This window comes from Paecilomyces variotii, assembly GCF_004022145.1.
Source record: "Paecilomyces variotii strain CBS 101075 chromosome Unknown C8Q69scaffold_2, whole genome shotgun sequence".
Classification (NCBI taxonomy): Eukaryota; Fungi; Ascomycota; class Eurotiomycetes; order Eurotiales; family Thermoascaceae; genus Paecilomyces; species Paecilomyces variotii.
The window spans coordinates 2,205,268-2,225,992 of NW_021167141.1; the positions used below are offsets into that span (position 1 = coordinate 2,205,268).

Sequence of the window (20,725 nt, forward strand, 5' to 3'; positions counted from 1 at the left end):
ATAATTATTATGTAGTCAGACGAGCAAGAATAATAATCGTCATCTAGAGCATCGACTCTCTGCTGATCAACCAATCCAAACTCCGCCTTATCCAGCGCGCCAAGAGAAAAAAACAAGCAGCCAAATCTCTCTTCGCCGACAACCAACATCGTTCCTCTCCTAAATCGACTGCATATATAAACCGAACGAATAAAATGCAATGAATCGCACCTCCCAATCCCATAACGTGGAGGAAAATCGTTAGGCTGGGTTGTGTTGGGTCCAGATGGCCGGGGTGCTGCGCTCAACGACAAAGTCCGGCGCCATTTCCGCCGCGCAGTTCCTAGAGCAATTCCAGACATCATGGACGGAGTCGCGATTAACGCAGACATGGTCCTGGTCCAGGCGGGTTCCGAGACGGTTGGGTAGGTTTTATTTGTTTGAACTTTCGTCGTCTGAATTGAATATTATGTTTTCTCATCCGTTTCACTGCTCTTGCTTGGTCTGGGTTCAATACACATGAGCCAATCTAACTCTCGATATCAGGACTGGCAATCAGCGGAGGCGCAGATTCCATGGCCCTCGCTTATCTATGCAGACGAATGCAAATTGAAAATCTCATTGACGACCTGAGCGTTACGGCCTTTGTGGTTGACCACAAGGCTCGCCAGGAGAGTAGTCGCGAGGCGAGAATGGTTATCGGATGGTTGCGCGATATGGGTGAGTACTACCTAGCCATTCCTTTCTGTATTTAATCCTATGAAAGAAATTTTTTCTTCTAACATGTCGAAACAGGCCTCAACGCCAGGGTCCTGGAGCTCGAATGGACCGGACTGGACTCACCGTCCAAAGTCTCTGCATTCGAGACACATGCGCGAAGACTCCGTTTCCAGGCCCTGGGAAGCGCTTGTCGTGATGCAGGCATCGAAACTCTCCTCATGGGTCATCATCAGGATGATAATGTCGAGACCACGATCTGGAGACTCTGTTCCGGTGCCAGAGGAGCCGGACTGACAGGCATTCCGTCCGTTGCTCGTATCCCAGAGTGTCATGGCCTGTATGGTGTCTCTGAAAGTGGCCTGCAGACAGTCCTCAGATCGAACAACCTAGAACCCGATCTCAAAATACGGATCGATCAGAAAAACGAGGCGCGGATGACTAGCTCTTCCCGGGGAAAGAAGGTATCGTCGACAGAAACGCCTCAACACGATGAAGACACCACCATTTCCACAGGCGGAATACTGATCTGCCGTCCGCTTTTATCATTTCCTAAATCGAACCTCGTCACCACTTGTAATGAAAATAATATCCCCTTCGTCAACGATCCCACTAATTTCGATCCAACCCTCACCCCACGGAACGCCATCAGGCATTTACTCTCGACGGAGAAGCTTCCGAAGGCCCTGAGACCACCCTCGATCCTCTCCTTGATCGAAAGAAGCAAAGAGCTCGTAGACCAATCCGGCGAGCTTTCAAACGAACTATTAAAAACATGCAGGATCCACAAATTCAACACCCGCGCTGGATGGATGGTTGTCCGTTTCCCTTCTCCGTCCAGCGATAACAACGATAAGAACAAAGACGAAAGACAACGGAGACACAATCTCCAAATTCAAGCCCTTACCCTCCGCCGCATCACAGAGCTACTGTCCCCGTTCCCGGAGAATTATTTCTCGCTTCGTAGCTACGAAAAATTCGCAGGACGGCTTTTCACTCCTTCGAAAGAAGAGAATCGTCAGCCCTTCACAGTTGGCGGTGTGATCTTTCGTCCTGTGAGAGAAGAGATTGAGAACGACAAGACTACTGATCAGAAACAATCACAACGAAATACATACCTTCTCTCCAGACAACCGTACATGCGGCATCGGCTGCCTACACTGAACTTTGAATTTCCATCCCCAACGACAGCCGATCTGAAAGACATGGCCAAGGGGTCAAATTCAACATGTACACCATGGTATCTCTGGGATGATCGTTATTGGATCCGTTTGAAACTCACACATAGAGTGCACACATTGCAAGATGGGAATAAGGACCCATCGGGCCCACTCCAGCTTACTGTTCGTCCTCTCCAATCGTCTGATCTGAAGGAAATCTGCCGCACGCTTGATGAATCTGAAGGCAGGGAAGAGGCCGAAGGACGGCTGCCGTCATCCCAGGAGTTTTTGGATATGCTGTCGTGGGAGGCACCGGGTCCGATTCGGTTCACCGTGCCTCTGTTGACAGCCAGGGAACCCACGAAACCAGATGAGTGGCCGCTAGCACTTTTGACATTACCAGGCAGGAGCTCTCCCGGAGGGACGATGAACCTTGGCCGGGATGAATCGTGGAGAGTCGAATGCGAATGGACGTACAAAATGATCAATCCGGAGCCCCTGGAGTTGATGGGCTGGCTGAAAGAGGTCAACATACTGTATAATTAACGATTGATGATTTTCAGTTTTCAATAGATAATGTACGCTTGTAATTTAATTAATTATTTCCCGACAAGGGTCTATCATATGTGTTAAGACTCGTAATTACATGACGCAGGCCATTGGACGCTTTGGTGAATAATAAAAGACAAGAAGAAAATCAAGTAAGGAAAGCGCACAGGAAGAGAACGCTCTGGTATCTCGAATAAGGAAAATGCGGGAAGTTGTACCCGTAGTTGTACAGCAGGTATTGCAGACCAATGACCAATTATCGCTGTGACCAAAGGAAAAAGAAAACGCGAAGGCGCAGTGTGACAGAGTGCATCGCAGAAACGCACGCACTGGAGCAAAGTCAGTCGGAAGTTCCGTCCAACATCATGTTGCAAGAAAAGAAAAAGAAAAAGTAAAGTTGTGATAATGGAGAAGGTGAAGTATTTCCCCGTAAGTTCGAGAGGATCATAAGGTGGTTAGGCAGCCACCCCTCGATTATTATTCGTGTTTTGCGGGAATGCCCATCTGCTGAGCTCGCAGTCCCCCAACTTCTCTCTTCAGGCGCAGATTCTCTTTCTTGACCCTGCCTAGCTCCTCCAAAGCTTCCCTCAGCTGGTCTTTTAAGGCACTTTCGCCATTACCCAGACGAACGTCTTTCACCACCCGAGAGAGCTCTGTGTTGAAACGTTCATATAGTGCTTCATTCTCAGCGCTGGCCTCGCGATAGAGCTCATCTAGCTTTTTCGCCCTTCTCTCGCTGACAATCAGAGACGTCTCTAGGTCTTTCTCAATGGCAGTTGTTCGACCACTAAGATCGGCAGACATGGAAGAGAATCTCGACTCCAGATCTCGGAAGCGGCCGGAGAGATATGCATTAGCATCTTGGGCGCGACCATTGGGACTTTTCACATCTGCGTCAGATGTAGGTGAGAGCTTCAGAGCAGATAGCTCATCTCCGATGAGCATCAATTCAGTTTTGAAGCCCGCTTCAGCTGCTGCCTGTACTTTCTTCTCATTCGCGAGACGCTCTCGAAGCTGTTTGTGTGCAAGTTAGTCATGGCAGGTGGCGTTCGAACTGGGCAAGACGTACCTTCTGGGGACTCTGCATCCGAAGCTTCTGGACCTTCGGTGGTGAGGACATCGAATGGGGCCGTTTTGGTGATTCGAACCCATTCGCCAGCGTCGGGCGTTCCCTGAGCCCAGCACTCTTCCGTTGAGGAGTGCCAGGCATATCCGTCTTTCTTTTCGGACTCTCATTTGGTGCCGGCGGCTCGTCGGATCTCTTATTAACAGCTCGTTCCATCAACGTAGGTCTGCTGTAGGCATTCTCTTTCCGGCTTGACAAGTTGGAGCGGGTTGGGGACTCTCTCCTTGGGGTCCCAGCCGCTCTCGTTGGCGAGCCCGTCCTCGTCGGTGAGGAGACCCTTGAAGGTGACTTGCTGGCATGGCTGCTTCGTGGCCTTGTCTCTTTTGGCGTGGCTGCCACTTCCGACCGAGGCCATTGTGGCGGAGGAGTTACCGGAGTTACAGGCCTAGGCGTGTGAACAGGAATAGGGTCATCACTTGAGGCTGTCATTGGTCTTAGGTCGGAAAGGGAGCTTCTGCGCTTTCTCCTAGGCTTTGGATTTTCCTGGTGCGATGGGACTTCTCCAATGGATGCCAGCAAAGTGTTGCTGTGCCCACTTCCTGGCCGCTCTTGTTCATCAGAAAATATGCCGTATACCGCGGGACGGTCTCGAGATGTTGGACGTAGATAGTTGCCCAACCTTGTGTCTGTGTCGGTTGATTTAGAGCGCAATAATGTCCCTTTAGGTGTACTTGGCTCGGAGGATTCACCAGAGCCTTTGGTCTTGCTCAATGTCCGAAGGATCGAAGAGACTTTACTTTCTCCCTCATGCTTTGAATTCTCACGATGTAGTCCGAAGCCAAAGCGTCTCCTAAATGATGAGGTATTTGAGTTCACGGAACTGACACTAAGAGACTGGCTCTTATTCAGCGCACTGCTCGAATCATTCGGGAAAGCACCGTCGAGGGAAGCACTGGGAGGAGCGGAATCTTCGAACAAATTCTCGTAGTCATCGACAAGGCGATCCAAGAGAGAGATATACCGCATTGGATCACCGCTCTCAGTGAGAACTTCAGCAAAAGCGGCTGTCAGAGCGCCTCGATCACCATCATTGCCGGAAGCATCCAGAAGCTCAGCAAGAAGCCGCACCATCGCGGAGAGAGCGCGTCGGTTTTGTGGACTCATGTCGCCCATCATTTGCCGGAAGAATTCATTAAAGTCTGCTGAGAACATGGCATCGAACTTGCTCTGGATGAGCTCCAGCGTTGAATTGGGAATGACAGGGCCCATGTGGTCTCTCCATGCATTGGAAATGAAGGTCTCAAATGAAACAAAGAGAACATCTACAGAGACCTCAGCAGCTGCCTGTAGTTTCCCGGGATCTTCAAGCAAAATATTGTAGAGCTCATTGACCGCAGTTCTGTCGACGTTGTCGCGTGCACGAAGTATGCGGCCCACAATATTTCCGCTTCTGGAACGCAGAGAGAGAATATACGCGGAGAATGTTTGCTCCAACGATTTTACATGGCGGTCCGCATCGCTTTCTACCACAGAGATCCTGTGGGTCTGTTTCTCCTGAGCGCTAGTAAGAGATGAAGGTGTATCGGGTCTATTAAAGGTAGACTTTGTGGGAGATATCTTTGGGACATCGCCCAGTAGAGGAACCGGGGATTTCAAGGGCGTGACGGTCTCTTTGGACTGGCCTCCACCCCAGAGAGATGAGAGCATTTTGGAAGGTGAAGGTGGGCGCAGGCCGCGGGGGACCTTTGCTTGTGATAGGAGATGACCGGCTATGTATCGGAGGATCTCGAAGTTTGAGTAGACAACTGGCTCGGTCATTACCGTGTGTTGGGGATGATATAAATGTGAGACGAGATTCGATACTATAATTTCATAGTCAGCCAAAGAAAAAGGGCGAAATGTAACAGGAAAACGGTACTCACGTCTCTTCGATAAAACTGGTATGAAGATATCCACTGACACAATGTCTGTGGTAGATGTACCAACGACAGAATCGATATCCAGCCTGTACTGATCTTCATCGAGAGATGATATGGAGATTATCACGTCGAGGTCAGAACTGCTACTCAAAGTCTTCTGTCGAATCACCTTGGGGATATCAAAGACGATTCTGATGTTCGAAGACCCGGTCCTCTTCATAGTGCCAGCATTGTCTTCCTCGAAAACGGACGCCAAAATGCCGATATTGCTAAATGTCCCTGACGGACTTCTCAGGGTCCATTTTCCGTCCTCCCGTTCCTGCTCGGAGAATCTGCCCTCTATCTTCGCCTTGACCATCTCCTCGACAAGACGATTAGCTCTACCTTCGTACATGCCTGACAGCTCCAGTACATGCAGAGCCCTGTCGGGTTCTTCCCCTTCAGGGATAGTCATTGAGGGAATGAGGTACAGGATCCGTCCACAGGTAGACTGCATCCAGCGCGTGCCCTGGAGATCCAAGACCCTTGCGAATCTCAATTCTCCAGGAGACCATGTTGGTGAAGGTTGATCGAGCTCTGCCAAGAGGCCACGGGCACTGGCTTTAGTCCCTTGAGCCTTGGACAAAAATATGAGGCAATCTTTGTACAGTAGCATGAGGCCCGAACTTGGTTTTGCAGCCGGGCTGTCAATTCGATAAGGTGGCGGAATCTCACTGAAATCAACAGCAGTGATCAAGCGTCCGGCTGGAGAAACGGACAGGGGCCAGTCATCGACTAGGGCTCTGAGCAGTTCCAGGGCTTTGGAGTTGTCGGTCGAGGAAGAGCTGTCTAACGAACATATATCCTTGATGACGTCTCGCGCCTTGAGAAACGGTTTCACGGCCGGGTGAACCAAGGGCAAGCTGCTGGTCATTGTATCTATCAAAAGACTGTATCGAGGCAACCGCTGCACTGGCTCCATCAAAAGCGAGCGCAATCGCTGTTCCCCTGTCTCATGCACTCTTCTTGAGAAGCTGGAGTTGTTGTCTCTTAGGAACGCGTTCAATGTTCGGGTAAATCCAGTATGGGCCCGCATATAGTCCGCATACGGCCGCGAGAATAACGGAAACCATTCCAGGAGTGCATTTGCGAATGCGGCAGCACCGACCGGATCATTTACATCTCTTGTTGAAGCTCGACTCGAGACCGACGCTTGCAGCTCCGTGTCGCCCGCCAGATCAGCAATGGCGTCTTTCTCCGTGTCCTCTAGGATCTGGCGGATCACATGTAGAAAACCCATGTTGACCTCCAAGATCTCGTTCAGGCATGGAGGGAATAGCTTCTCCAGGGCAGTTTCATCAGGGCTCGTACTGGAGGCTGATCTCGCGCGAGCCTTCGCCCGGAATTCCTCCACGACGTTATGGACTAAGTCATACAGCTTCGCGACATATCTCTCTTCGGTGTCGACCACCTCACACATAGCCAACCGGAGTGCTTCCTTCTGGCTTTTGGAGAAGAGCTTCGACTTGCTGAGGTTTGTGGGTTGAGATGGAGCTCGTCGCAGGCGCGACGTCGGGAGGAATATGGGCTCTCCCAAAGACTGGATGAGTGGACTGTATTTACCATATTGATCGTCCGGGGCATCATCAAGATCGTCCTCTGGACTGTCCTGCCGCTCTGTAGACCGTATAGTCCCAACAGGCAGAACCACGTCGATGTCGATCCATGGTACCTTGCGCTCCCGATAAGCTTCACGCAAATTGCGAATGATCTCTGACGGGTTCTCGACCCTTGTCATGCGATTCGCCAGCTCTGCAGCGTGCATCTCATCGAACAGTTTGGGTACCTTGCCCGCAGGCTTTCCAGCTTTGGCCGTCTCCACGAGACACTCTTTGACGGGACTGGACAGCTCCGCAAAGTACTTGAGTATACAGACTGCCAGACCGCGACATACCTCATCGCCCTGCTTCTCACGGGGGAGGTGGTTGACTGCAGCGTACAAGGGAGCCGCTGGGGAAATGGCGATGCGGGGGTAGCTTTGGAAGCCGGCAGGCGTGAAGATGTGCGCCTGGATGCGGGAGCTGCTGACGGTCGCATGGGCAGTCGCAACGGGGCCATGAAAGATAAGGATAGAAGACAGGAATGGATCAACAGCGTGGTAGAGCGACAACTGCTCCAACGGCAGGGTCGACAGCGAGTTGGACGCTGCGGCCATGGCTGATCGGAGCAGCGCACCTTCTGGGATCGCGTTTCGACACAGATCAGGCGGGGACGGCGGGCGGACGCATTGACTTGAAATGACAGAGATAGATAGAGATGGAAATCACACACGATCGCGGGCGACGGCTTCCTCACACCGGGACGATGGAGCGCAGACGGTCAGGAACGCGCGTGGTGACCTCCATGAGAAGCTGAAGCTGAAGCTTGAAGGCAGAGGAAAGGAAGAGCAGGAGGAGGGGTTCGATGTCGAGATACTTAGCTGTGCCGTTGTTTACCTCTCCCCGGGAGAGCTTCTGGAGGTCATCCAGTCTGATTTGGCGCTCGATCTCGGCACAGAAGGGGAAATCGGACGGGTGGATATCTGGATCTGAACTGCTGAGGGGGATCTCAGTTCGACTATCTGTCGTGGATCAACTTGAAACACTCGAGATCGAACGGCGTCGACATCCCGAGCGTCTGGTTGGCTGCACCACGTGTCGCCGGCGTAAACAACCGCCCGCCAGCGAGACGCCCATCCTGGGGTTCCCCGAAGCAAGGGACGAGATCGTTGTCCTTACGAAGGTCTAGAGTATCTACTCTAGACTAGATAGACCTCTTCTCTGCTCTCTCTGGCTACACAGTCGCCCTTTTGGTTTGGCGCTGGTGGAGCCGCGGAACCGGCGGGCGATAGTCGACTTTGTGACCAGGGAACTGGAAGATCGTGCAAAGATGGAGAAAGAATCCTAAGCCAGCCACCGTCGCTCGCGCCTGTTCCGGCTAGTTTGACCATTCTCCAGAAGGGAGGTCATCAGTTTAAGCTATATTATTGCAGAGTATTTACCCGATATCATCCTGTACGACCCCGTTGCTATGCTGAACTTTGAAGGCACGCATCCCATGTCGGTATAATTGCCTGTCCTCGATCTGCCCTGTGGATAGGGTCCAGCTTCAAAATGTGACATGTGATGCGATGGCCTCAGTACCTAGTCGAATGCCTCTGGATTCAATAGTGAGGTGCATTATGGCTTGCACATATTGCAGCAAGGGCTACCGGTGTAGGTTGGTCTCTGAGGCAATACGGATATCTTCATGCACTAAACACAATGATTCCAAACCCTTTGCTGATCATTGCATGCGCATCATCTGCATCTATATCAATGCGAAGGAGCAAATAGCTAAACTATATGGACCCGGTTGTGGGAAGGATGGGAAATTATTACGGGAATCAGCAAGGCAAAGGATACCGGAGTATATCTGAATACAATCTATATGGCTATTCTGAGGGGGCCAGAAAAGGCACATAGTTGCCTGTAAAGTTTAGTAGTAATTGTGCGCTGGAAAATTATTGCTATATCTGCTCCTTTTAAGGTGCAGCACAATAGATATAGTTAACTCATAGTTAATTCAGTTACGGTCTCTTTTTTATCTTCCTGTGTTGAAAGCTCACCGCCTTGTAGACCGCCTACGTCGCTACAAACCTCCAAAGTACAACATGAGGTACGATTGTGCAGCAAGGAGAGAAGGTAGACTGGTAAAAGTGTACTTGCTCCAGGATATTAGAACATAAAGCTAACATGTTACTACTCAATCGACACCATCCAAACAAGAACCACCAGAAATGCACTCATGCCCCGTGTCGATGATCTGCCGGCAGATGCTGTTTTGCGGACTGGGCCCAATGGAGTGCCGTACCGGCGCGGAGGAGAGCTCCAGCCAAAGTAGACCCAAAGAGACCAGGACAGCTTGCGATATCCCCGAGATGCACCTTTGGGCACCGCGCAATCGCCCACCATGTCTGGTTCCTCCATATCGATAGCCATCGACCCCGTGGCTCTTGTGACTACAGAATGCATCACAGTCACCTCTGCTATGCGCAAACATGCGCGATGGGCGCACTCCTCCGTCGCCGCCATCCTAGGTGGAAGCGGAGCTTCGAGAGTCTACGAGCGTGATACATCCGCCGCCTCCAGGGCCCAGAACGGCAATGCAACAGGGAAGTCGAATCCGAGGATTATGCCGTCAGAATTGGGCCCAACGACAGTCGAAGGAGACAGTGCATTTGCCAGTCGATGGGGTTTGCGGGGAAAGAAAGGCAAGAGCATGCAAGACAATCCCTTGATGGCTGCTTTCACGCGTTTGCGGAGCGATCTTAAGGGTTGCAAGGACATTCGCACGTTCGATACACCGGCATTATTGCATCCATTTCTCCAGGTTATTCGCTCTTCTTCCACGTCGGCCCCAATTACGTCGTTGGCCCTGATTGCCATCACGAAGTTCTTCGCCTACAACATCATCAACCGCAACTCTCCCAGGCTTTCAATGGCGATGCAACTTCTATCAGCTGCGATTACACACTGCCGCTTTGAAGCCAGTGACTCTGCAGCGGATGAGATTGTTCTCCTACGGATCTTGAAACTGATGGAAGGAATGATATCGCGGCCCGAGGGCGAGCTCCTGGGCGATGAAAGTGTCTGTGAAATGATGGAGACCGGTCTCAGTATGTGCTGCCAGGTCCGCCTGTCAGAAGTCCTTCGCAGATCGGCGGAGATGGCCATGGTGAATATGTGCCAAGTCATCTTCATGAGGCTTGCCCATCTGGACGACCGGGAGGAGCTGAGTCCGGACCAAGAAGGACAGAAGACAGACGAGGAGGCGGCTGCGGTCAAGATGGACCCGTCAGTGGACGGGAACACTGTGACATCTCAGCATCTGTCCGCTATGGGTTCAGATACGTCTCCTCCGGAGAAAGAGGAGAAGGAGCGTGTGAGCGGAGAAGCGACACCTGAACCTACGACAAATGGGAATGCGGTAGCGGCACCACCTGATCCGCAGGAAGACTCACAGGTTGAGGTGAAACCGTATTCCTTGCCGTCAATTCGGGAACTCTTTCGTGTCTTGGTAGACTTGTTGGACCCTCATAACCGCCAACATACAGATGCCATGCGAGTCATGGCCCTGAGGATAATCGATGTGGCTCTTGAGGTGGCAGGCCCCTCAATTGCTAGAAACCCGAGTCTTGCGGTCTTGGCTCAAGATGATCTCTGCCGTCATCTCTTCCAGCTGGTGAGGTCTGAGAGTATAGCTATCCTGACAGGCTCACTACGAGTAGCGGGAACGCTGCTGTCGACTTGCCGCCCAGTCCTGAAGCTTCAGCAAGAGGTCTATCTGTCATATCTCGTCGCATGTCTCCATCCTCGAGTTGATATTCCGAGGGAGCCCGGGATCGACCCGTCACTCTACGATGGAGTCCCGCAGGCGCCTAAATTGGTGAAGCCGTCCCCATCACAGACCAGTAGTGGCAGATCCACGCCGATTCCCGTGAAGGATCGACAGAAGCTCGGACTCGAAGGTGGTTCTAGGAGGCCTGAAGCCAGAGAAGCTATGGTTGAGAGCATTGGGGTCTTAGCTCGGATCCCAACCTTCATGGTTGAGCTCTTTGTCAATTATGACTGTCAGGTGGACAGAGCAGATCTGTGTGAGGATATGGTTGGGCTTCTGTCTCGAAACGCCTTCCCCGATTCCGCCACATGGAGCACGACGAATGTGCCTCCTCTTTGCCTGGATTCTCTTTTGGGTTATATCCAATTCATCTCGGACAGACTCGAGGATGAACCGAAATTCGAAGGCTATCCTGATCCGGAACGTCTGAGACGTCAACGGGAAAAGAAAAAGATTATCATCAAGGGTGCAACGAAGTTCAACGAGGACCCCAAGGCAGGAATCGCCTATTTAGCATCGCAAGGGATAATAGAAAACCCCGACGACCCAACTTTGGTCGCAGGGTTCCTGAAAGGGACGGCCCGCATATCGAAAAAGATTCTAGGAGAATTCATCTCCAAGAGGAACAACGAAGAGTTATTGGATGCGTTCGTTGAGTTATTTGATTTCTCCGGCAAGACTGTCGTCGATGCTCTCAGAGAGCTACTTGGATCTTTCCGCTTGCCAGGTGAAGCTCCTTTGATCTCTCGGATCGTAACTACATTTTCCGAGAAATACATGGCAAAAGCCAACCCCGAAGGCGTGGCTGATAAGGATGCACTCTTTGTTCTGACGTACGCCATTATCATGCTAAACACAGACCTATACAATCCAAACGTGAAGTCTCAAAACCGCATGACATATATTGACTTCTCGAAGAACCTGCGGGGTGTTAACGGCGGCGGGGATTTCGCGCCGGAATTCCTCCAAGAAATTTACGACTCCATCAAGCAGAACGAGATCATCTTGCCTGACGAGCATGAGAGCAAAGATGCGTTCGAATATGCTTGGAAGGAACTTTTGCTAAAAACAGAGTCGGCGGGAGAATTGATAGTCTGCAACACCAACATCTATGATGCTGAGATGTTCGAGGCGACTTGGAAACCTGTCGTAGCCACCCTCTCTTATGTTTTCATGTCAGCGTCTGATGATGCAGTTTTCTCGAGGGTAGTTATGGGCTTTGACCAATGCGCCCAAATAGCTGCTAAGTACGGCTTGACTGAGGCGTTTGATCGCATAATCTACTGTCTCAGCTCTATCAGCACGCTTGCGACTGATACGCCGTCTAATACATCTTTGAATACAGAAGTCCAGGCAGGAAAGAAGAGCGTCATGGTGAGCGAGCTTGCGGTCAAGTTTGGTCGGGACTTCAGAGCACAGTTAGCCACTGTCGTTCTGTTTCGTGTGCTTGCTGGAAACGAGCCCATTGTTCGACAAAGCTGGAAATATGTCATCCGAATCCTTACGAACTTATTCATCAACTCCCTCATACCGCCGCTCGACGATAGCGTCAATGCCATGCTGGATGTTCCCCCAATCCCTCTGCAACCGCCCTCTCAAGTAGTTGAACGAGATAATCGTTCGAGCGAAGCGGGACTTTTGTCTGCATTCACGTCATACCTGTCGAGCTATGCGGCTGATGATCCCCCTGAGCCCTCTGATGAGGAACTGGACAACACTTTGTGTACAGTTGACTGTGTCAGCGCGTGTTCCATAGGGAATATATTGGCCAATATGAAGTAAGTTCGCTCTATTTCATTGACGCGAGTGTTGCTTACATTACGATACAGGACGCTTCCATTGTCTTCGTTGACTGCACTGACCGATGCTTTATTATCGGAGTTGCCTGACGAGTCCCCAGCTGTTATTGTTGTGAAACCAGAGCGCCCAACCTCTAGTGCATCCCGTTTCTCTACGGGCAAACCCAATACTGACGGTCCTATCTACAATCCTAACATGGTTTACATTCTGGAATTGGCAACGCTCCTGTCTTTGCGTGATGATGAAACAATGCAAGCCATAGGTGAAAACGTGGCGGGCTCACTACGAGACATCGTACGAGATAGCCAGAACTTCCACCCCCTGGTGATTTCGCGGGTTGTGAGTTATCTCTTGAGCCTTTTACGTGTGGGCTATGTGAGTATTTCCATCTGTACACTTCGTGTCCTTGACTAACGAGCTATAGGAACAACCCTTCATGCGTGTGCCTGTTGTTCTTCACTGCATGTCAAGTTTCGACCAGGATATGTTGGAGCGTTGTGCGGTACCTATTGTCAAGGGCCTTTCGCGGTGCATTGGAAGTTCTACTGCTCTGAGGAACGTGCTCACAATATCCCCGGATTTCTGGTCTATCCTACAGAGGCTGCATCAGCATGATGAGTCTGCGGGCCTGGTCTTCGAACTGCTCCAGACCATTGTCGACTCGACCCCACCAACAATAACTGCTGATAATTTTGAATCTGCTGTTGCACTTGCCAATGATTTCGCGAGTGCAGGCAGCGTAGGTGCTATTGAGGAGCGCCAGAGGGACGCTCTAGCACGACGTTCCAAAGTCAAACAGGTCAAAGCCAGGTACGTAAGCATCATTCATCTTCTATAAGTTTAATACTCATGAAAACAGTGAAAATAAAACAGTAACGCGAGGTGTAAAAGCGATAGGCCTCATCTATCAGATGACAAGTCGGGTGCCCTCGCTCATCCAACAATCCCATCTCGAAAAGAGCGAAGGTCAGTAAAAATAGTCATATATCGGGCAGTATCGAAGCATCGATGCTAATATTCTCTGCAGCTTGGGCGGCATACTGGTCCCCTATTTTCCACTCTCTGACAACACAGTGTATCAATCCCTGTCGTGATGTCAGACATCATGCGGTGTCAGCTCTGCAACGGTGTCTGCTGTCCCTCGACCTTGCTTCAACCGATCACAAGGAATGGACCGCTGTGTTCGATGAAGTGCTTTTCCCACTTATCCTGCGACTCCTCAAACCAGAGGTGTACCACTCAGATCCCATCGGAATGAGTGAAACTCGTGTGCAAGCAGCGACGCTTGTGTGCAAGATCTATCTCCGCTATCTTGATCAGCTGCCCGAACGGGACGGGCTGCTAGACATGTGGGTGAAGATTTTGGATATTCTGGATAGGATGATGAACAGCGGACAAGGAGATAGTCTTGTATGTCACCGGATTCTCTGATGATTTTCTATGTTACGATTCCAAACTGACTCTTGAAAGGAGGAAGCGATTCCCGAAAGCCTCAAGAATATACTCCTCGTCATGGCCGATGGAGGATATCTTGCTCCACCATACCAGGATCCCACCAAAGAGAAGATCTGGACCGAGACGCGAAAGCGATTGGATCGGTTCCTTCCTCATCTCTTTACGGAAATATTTCCGGAGTCCAGAGAGAGGTCGGCGCCGGGGTCAGCTCTGGGCTCACCTCTCCCAGTCCCAGACAAGACCAGCGACGATAGAGGCCACGAACAAACTGACTCACCTACCGCTCCAGTTCCTGCAGATACCCAACCAATGGCGGTCGAAAGCGAGGTGGACTAAACGCATTAGCATTTCTTGGGATGACCTTTTTTTCTCTTCATTCTTTCTTTATCCTTGATGGGATTACTTTCAGCATAGCCGGTCTCTGTAAATTATTTGCTGTGCGTATGCTGTGCCGTCTACATGCAATGTCTGGCTCAGGGCGAATTCTGTTGAGAATTAACGCCATAATATTATATTCAGAGGCCATTTGGTTTGATGCAGGCACATACAACCTTTTCATTTCGCATGGATTTTAGACTGTTTATACAGTATAGAACTATGTGATAAAACGGCTCAATATAATTAGCTGCAAGTGGCAACTCTCGATTATATATGCTTGAATAATAATTTATGTGAAGCAAAAATAATTAGAACATGCCGACAACAGGCGTAGAATTAATTTCTGAAAAAAAAAAAAAGAATTTAATGTTGCTTTGCATCATCCGTGAATCGAACACGGGCCTCGTCGATGGCAACGACGAATTCTACCACTAGACCAATGATGCTTGTTGTGATAAGTCCTATTTTTCATGAACTATAATCCTGTATCCTCATAAAAGCGTCATGGAGAAGGTACCTCCACACCTGCATGTCCTCAGTTGAGCTAATATACGGAATGTCACGAAGCTCTAATCGAACGACAAAAGGCTGCGCAAACAGAGCTGTCCGCCGTCGCAACCATGCCTGCATTAGCAGTGCCTTCCGGGAACCCCCCGAATCCAACGTAAGTTTATGGCTCTGCTTCTTTACGTCCATACAGACCAGATCGCTAACTCCAAGTTTCCATTTTCCAGTGTCTATGTTCGTGAATCACCTACCCTTCCTCGGACCTTGCACAAAACCTCGTTGTTATTGTAGTCGTCGCATTTGGACTTTATATGACTTTCATCGCATTGGAAATAAAATAGAGATGTTTTCTAATTTTACTCCTCTAGGTCCGCAATCTTGAAGAACGCGTCAAGATCGACCAACTGAAAGAAGCTCTGCAAGAGATCTTCGAGGAATATGGCACCATCATCGAGATAATCGCCAAGAAAAACCTGAAGGCCAAAGGCCAGGCGTTCATTGTCTTTGACTCTGTCGATTCGGCAACTCGCGCCATCGAGGAGGTGAATGGCTTCGAACTGTTCGAGAAGCCGATGGTGTTGGATTATGCGAAGTCGAGGAGCGATGCGACGGTCTTGAGAGAGGGCGGTCCTGAGGAACTTGATGCTCACAAGAGGAGGAGATTGGCTGAGAAAGGTGTGTCTCTTTCTTTCTTTCCTTTCTGGTGGTTTCGCATATTGGTTTCATGTGTTTCTTGATGTTGAGATTACATGATTCTTGACGTCTCTGGCTGGGTTATAGCTTTTACTTTTCTGAAGGTCTACGCGTTGCTAACGTCTTATCTCTTCTTTCAATCAGAGCGCAAACAAGCCCAGGAAGCCCTCGAAGCACAGAAGAAACTCAAGCGTCCTGCTGGTCCTGCCGGAGCCGAACCCGGGCGTCCAGCCAAGGCTGCGAGAGGCGCGGGTCTCAAGCCTTCCAATGCCGCTGCTGGTGCCGTTATTCCAGACGAATACCTTCCCCCGAATAAGATTCTGTTCCTCCGGGATCTGCCAGACAACGCGGACCAGGAGAGCCTCACCGCGATCTTCGGCCGGTTCGAGGGTTTCCAGGAGGTTCGGTTGGTGCCAGGACGGAAAGGGATCGCATTCGTCGAGTACGAGAACGAGACCGGTGCGATCAGTGCGAAGGAAGCTACCTCTGGGATGCCCATGGGAGACAATGGCAAGCCTATCCGCGTTACGTACCAGAGACAATGAGCTTCCTACTACCATGCTATGGTCGGGCAAGATCTGTTTCCCGGCTTGGGCTTGTTACGGCGTTTGGCAGGGTTTTCTCATCTTTCTTGAGACTTTTATAACTGGATCTAAGGATGTGGGGTTTAGTTCGTTAGAAAATAAGGCACGCTTTTTTCCTTTTTGCAAAAGTATGGCCAATTCGATGATAAAGCAAGCAGAGTGTGGCTATGGTCGTTGCAACAGATACATCCTAGCAAATGTACAGTATTTGGAAAGACAAGCATAAAGACATGGCGGCAAAGGAAATGCTCAGAAAATGACGTCCGCGTCTTGCTGCTCTCCCAAGACATCTGGGGTTGGTCCCAGCTCCCCTTGCGCTTGAACAGCTGCCTCGACCGTGCCCATTTCTGTGGCGTCAGCCTGGTGTCGCTTAGCAAGCATCTCAGCATCTGCGGCAGCAGTGTCTCGCTGTTTCTTATTCGACACCTTCTTTAGACGGTAGAACTCTTCTCTGTCGAGTTCATCGAGTTCGGAGTTAATGTCTAGAACCAGTCAGTGACAGCCTATATAGGTTAAGGGCCGAATAGACTGACATTTGATCGTATTCTCTGTCCTAGGAATAATAACATGTTCACTGCAGCTGTCAGTACCACACCCAAATACACAATCAATAGAACGGCCATGGAAGTTCATACATAGCATTTACTATAATTCCAAGTTAGTATATCGTTGGCATTATAAAGGATTGAACGGAGTACATACCTCTTCGGTTCACGACCTTGATGACTTCGTCGAGGATGATGAAAGCAGTCTGAAGGACAAAGTATTAGATCTATCCTTGTCAACCGGGGACCTCAGAGGACCACATACCTGCAGACTTGCAAGCTCAACCAAGGTCTCCACGGCTCTGGCGTAGGTCTCTCGAGACCGCTGAACTTGCTGACCACCCTTTCCAAGACCGGTCAATCCGAAGTCGTTTACGCCCTCCTCGATGTAGCTTTCGAACTGAGGCAGGAAGACACCCGAGACGTTCTCCTGTTTCGTCCGTACACGGAAGCGGGCTTGTTTGGCCGACTCCTGCACCTGATATCCGATGTCTCCACCGACAGCGTACGAAACTTCTGCTAGCGAGAATGCAGCTATCTGCATAACACGTCCCATCTTCCGCTTGGCTTCATCGATGCGTCTGGTGATATCTAGCAGCGGTCATTAGTGGTCACAATGCGGGGAAACGTTGCGCTGATCGTAGCTTACCGCGGAAACGCCTATGAAGTGAACAAGTCAGCAATATATATTGGTAAACCGCAGGAGAAATTCGTACTTTGTCAAAGCTTCACTCTTCCTTTTGAGTAAGCTGTGGCCAACTTCTGCACCCTTGAGCTTGCTCTTCATCAACCCCAACGACTGGCGAGTCGGGAAGACTGCCTCGCGGCCCTTGATTACTTGGCGTCAGTGGAATGCCATTCATTCAAGTACTGCCAAATCAATTAAAGACTCACCACAGCGCCAGACATGGCTGATGTGTCAATGGGAACAGCGCAGCGTAAAAGGAGTTTGGAATAAACAACTGGCTGTATCAGCGGCGCATGACGATAGGCGATACGGAGCTTGGACCAGCTCGGCGGGCCGTCCTGGGATGCGATAACTCACGTGATGGGATGCGCGACTTCGTCTGCCCGTCAGCAGCACTGCAGCCTATCGAGAAAGATCCCCCGCCTCCACGATATACACAGCTTTGCTCCGGGTGCTGACCGTCTGGAGGTCTTCGCTCACTCGAGTGGCGCAATGCCAGGGACCCTGTTGCCCCCGAGATCGCAGCGGCACCACGCACAAATGGAGCGAACATCAGCTTCCCAGCCGGATCTTTACTTGATCGTGAGTCCCGCGGACCTTGACATTAAGACCATGATACTGACTTCTCTTTGTCATAGTCGGATCAGGATATCGTGTATGAGCAGGATCTGCTCCGAGATCCCGGCAGCGTCACACCATGGCTGGCTTATATCGAGTTCAAACAGCAGCATGGGACGCTTTACGAGCAGGCGTTCGTAAGTAGGAGATCCCCGCGCTGGCTGAAGCTTTCGACTGACAATCAATACCAGGTCATGGAACGCGCTTGCAAACAGCTGCCTAGGTCATACAAGCTGTGGAAGATGGTAATTTCTTTGGCAATCGATTTTCTTTTCGCAGACAGATCATACTGACTTTTCACAGTACTTGGAATTCAGAGTGAATCATCTTCGAGGAAGAAATGCTGCTATACATCGCTCGGAGTATCAGAAGGTCAATGCACTATTCGAAAGGGCTCTTGTTCTGTTGAACAAGATGCCCCGGATATGGGAGATGTATCTCTCCTTTCTCCTACAGCAGCCAATTGTAACGCAGACACGCCGCACATTCGACCGAGCGCTTCGTGCTCTACCAGTCACTCAACACAATCGAATCTGGAGGCTGTATAAACCGTTCGCGCGTTCTGCCTCGGGCGAGACTGCTGTGAAGATCTACAGTCGATATATGCAGATTCACCCAGAGAACGCGGAGGAATATATCGATCTCCTCATCGAAATGGGCCACTACACCGAAGCTGTGAAGAGATATATTGAGATTCTCGACAACCCCCGCTTTCAGTCAAAGCAAGGTAAAAGCCACTTTCAGCTGTGGAGTGAAATGGTCGAATTGCTTGTCAACAAGGCCAAGGAGATCGAAACCGGTGCCCACGTTGGAATCGATGTTGATGGCATCATCCGGAGTGGTATTGAACGATTTGCTGATCAGCGAGGAAGACTCTGGGCTGGCCTGGCTACCTACTGGATTACCAGGGGAAACTTCGAAAAAGCGCGAGATATCTTCGAAGAGGGTATCACTACCGTCATGACCGTTCGCGACTTCACTATGATCTTCGACTCGTATGTGGAGTTTGAGGAATCGGTCATTGGGAATCTCATGGAAGAGGCATCGGTTCGTGCTAGTAAGGGCAAGGTCGATGAAGATGCAGATCTCGACCTGGATCTTCGTATGCTGCGGTTTGAACAGCTCATGGACCGAAGACCTTTCTTGGTTAACGACGTCCTCTTGAGACAAAATCCGAACAATGTCATCGAATGGGAGAAGCGAGTTGCCTTATGGGGTGACAATAAAGCAGAGGTCGTTCAAACGTACACGAATGCCATTGCTGCGATCAACCCGAAGAAGGCGCACGGAAAGTTCCACGAACTCTGGGTGAATTATGCCAAGTTCTACGAGAAAGGCGGAGACCTCGATACTGCCAGGATTATCATGGACAAGTCTGTCAAAGTACCTTTCAAGACGGTGAACGAGCTGGCAGAAACCTGGTGCGAGTGGGCTGAAATGGAGCTACGAAATGAAAACTTCGACAAAGCAGTCGAGATCATGGCCAAAGCTACCCAGGCGCCGAAGAAGTCTACCGTGGATTACTTCGACGAGACTCTCTCACCACAGCAACGAGTCCACAAGAGCTGGAAATTGTGGAGTTTCTATGTTGATCTTGTTGAGAGCGTCGGTACACTAGAAGAGACGAGGAAGATATACGAGCGTATCTTCGAGTTGCGAATCGCTACTCCCCAGACTGTGGTCAACTATGCCAACCTCTTGGAGGAAAACAAGTATTTTGAAGAATCTTTCAAGGTCTACGAACGCGGTCTCGATCTTTTCAGCTATCCTGTGGCCTTTGAACTCTGGAATTTGTACTTGACGAAAGCCGTGGATAGGAAGATTTCGATCGAACGTCTACGAGATCTCTTCGAACAGGCTCTGGATGGATGCCCTCCGAAATTTGCAAAGGTGCTGTATTTGATGTATGGCAACCTTGAAGAAGAGCGTGGTCTCGCAAGACACGCTATGAGAATATATGAGAGGGCTACCCGCGCGGTTTCCGACGAAGACAGGTTCGAGATGTTCGATTTCTATATCACGAAATCTGCGTCGAACTTCGGGTTGACGTCTACGAGACCGATCTATGAGCGGGCTATCGCAGCCCTGCCAGACAAGGAGGCAAAGGACATGTGTCTCAAGTTTGCAGAGATGGAGAGAAGATTGGGAGAGGTCGACCGTGCTCGTGCTATCTATGGCCACGCTTCCCAATTCTGCGACCCTCGAACAAACGCAGGTTTCTGGCAGAAATGGGAGGCTTTCGAAGTGCAGCACGGAAACGAAGATACTTTCAAGGAGATGCTTCGTATCAAGCGAAGTGTGCAAGCCCAGTACAAGTATGTTTACCCTGGAACCATTGTTCTATGGATTGTGTCTAACAGCCGTTTTCTAGCACCGATGTCAACTTCATCGCCTCTCAAGCAATTGCCCGCAGTCAGCAGCGAACAGAAGAAGGTATTCCGGAGACAGAAGAAGAGAAGGAACGTGCTGATGCCATGGCTGCCTTGGAGCGGCAAGCTCGCGCTCCTATCGGCTTTGTGGCTGCAAGCACCGGCCCGGAAGGCGGAAATCGACCCCCGCCCGCTGGACAAGAGCCCCAGCCTGCTGCTCCTGTCAATCCAGATGCCATCAATCTGGATGAAGACATGGATGCCGAAGACTAAGGGGGCGATTTCAGACAATATCGTCCTC

General features: G+C 50.5%; 6 protein-coding genes and 1 non-coding gene across 7 annotated transcripts; 4 read left to right on the forward strand and 3 right to left on the reverse strand.

Annotated features, from left to right (window-relative positions):
* The first annotated feature begins 37 nt into the window (after positions 1–37).
* On the forward strand, positions 38–2,433 carry C8Q69DRAFT_457450 (PP-loop family protein). Its single transcript, XM_028629902.1, has 3 exons — positions 38–404; positions 526–699; positions 775–2,433. Exons 1-3 carry the CDS (start codon positions 266–268, stop codon positions 2,400–2,402), a joined length of 1,941 nt encoding a protein of 646 aa, XP_028487641.1. The 5' UTR covers positions 38–265; the 3' UTR covers positions 2,403–2,433.
* A 202-nt stretch (positions 2,434–2,635) lies between these two features.
* On the reverse strand, positions 2,636–7,875 carry C8Q69DRAFT_156962 (putative Rho guanyl nucleotide exchange factor). Its single transcript, XM_028625607.1, has 3 exons — positions 5,394–7,875; positions 3,475–5,333; positions 2,636–3,419 (listed from the first exon to the last, which is right to left on the reverse strand). The coding sequence occupies exons 1-3, from the start codon at positions 7,582–7,584 to the stop codon at positions 2,883–2,885; spliced, it is 4,587 nt and encodes a 1,528-aa protein (XP_028487642.1). The 5' UTR covers positions 7,585–7,875; the 3' UTR covers positions 2,636–2,882.
* A 1,327-nt stretch (positions 7,876–9,202) lies between these two features.
* C8Q69DRAFT_428735 (hypothetical protein) lies at positions 9,203–14,700 on the forward strand. The gene is made up of 6 exons (XM_028628461.1): positions 9,203–12,565; positions 12,617–12,962; positions 13,012–13,397; positions 13,447–13,553; positions 13,615–13,997; positions 14,058–14,700. The coding sequence occupies exons 1-6, from the start codon at positions 9,360–9,362 to the stop codon at positions 14,376–14,378; spliced, it is 4,749 nt and encodes a 1,582-aa protein (XP_028487643.1). The 5' UTR covers positions 9,203–9,359; the 3' UTR covers positions 14,379–14,700.
* A 95-nt stretch (positions 14,701–14,795) lies between these two features.
* C8Q69DRAFT_t49 lies at positions 14,796–14,866 on the reverse strand. The gene has a single exon. It is a non-coding gene; the product is annotated as a tRNA-Gly (tRNA).
* A 174-nt stretch (positions 14,867–15,040) lies between these two features.
* On the forward strand, positions 15,041–16,165 carry C8Q69DRAFT_525630 (U1 small nuclear ribonucleo protein usp102; the record flags this gene model as incomplete). Its single annotated transcript, XM_028633612.1, has 4 exons — positions 15,041–15,084; positions 15,155–15,161; positions 15,296–15,602; positions 15,765–16,165. The coding sequence occupies 4 exons, from the start codon at positions 15,041–15,043 to the stop codon at positions 16,163–16,165; spliced, it is 759 nt and encodes a 252-aa protein (XP_028487644.1).
* A 276-nt stretch (positions 16,166–16,441) lies between these two features.
* Positions 16,442–18,022, reverse strand: C8Q69DRAFT_157005 (putative vacuolar ATP synthase subunit D). The gene is made up of 8 exons (XM_028625608.1): positions 17,644–18,022; positions 17,466–17,578; positions 17,399–17,409; positions 17,015–17,340; positions 16,907–16,955; positions 16,840–16,849; positions 16,738–16,778; positions 16,442–16,686 (listed from the first exon to the last, which is right to left on the reverse strand). Exons 1-8 carry the CDS (start codon positions 17,656–17,658, stop codon positions 16,454–16,456), a joined length of 798 nt encoding a protein of 265 aa, XP_028487645.1. The 5' UTR covers positions 17,659–18,022; the 3' UTR covers positions 16,442–16,453.
* Positions 17,930–20,697, forward strand: C8Q69DRAFT_398781 (pre-mRNA-splicing factor syf1; the record flags this gene model as incomplete). The annotated part of the gene is made up of 5 exons (XM_028627818.1): positions 17,930–18,019; positions 18,076–18,192; positions 18,247–18,300; positions 18,359–20,370; positions 20,427–20,697. 5 exons carry the CDS (start codon positions 17,930–17,932, stop codon positions 20,695–20,697), a joined length of 2,544 nt encoding a protein of 847 aa, XP_028487646.1.
* Positions 20,698–20,725: the final 28 nt, after the last annotated feature.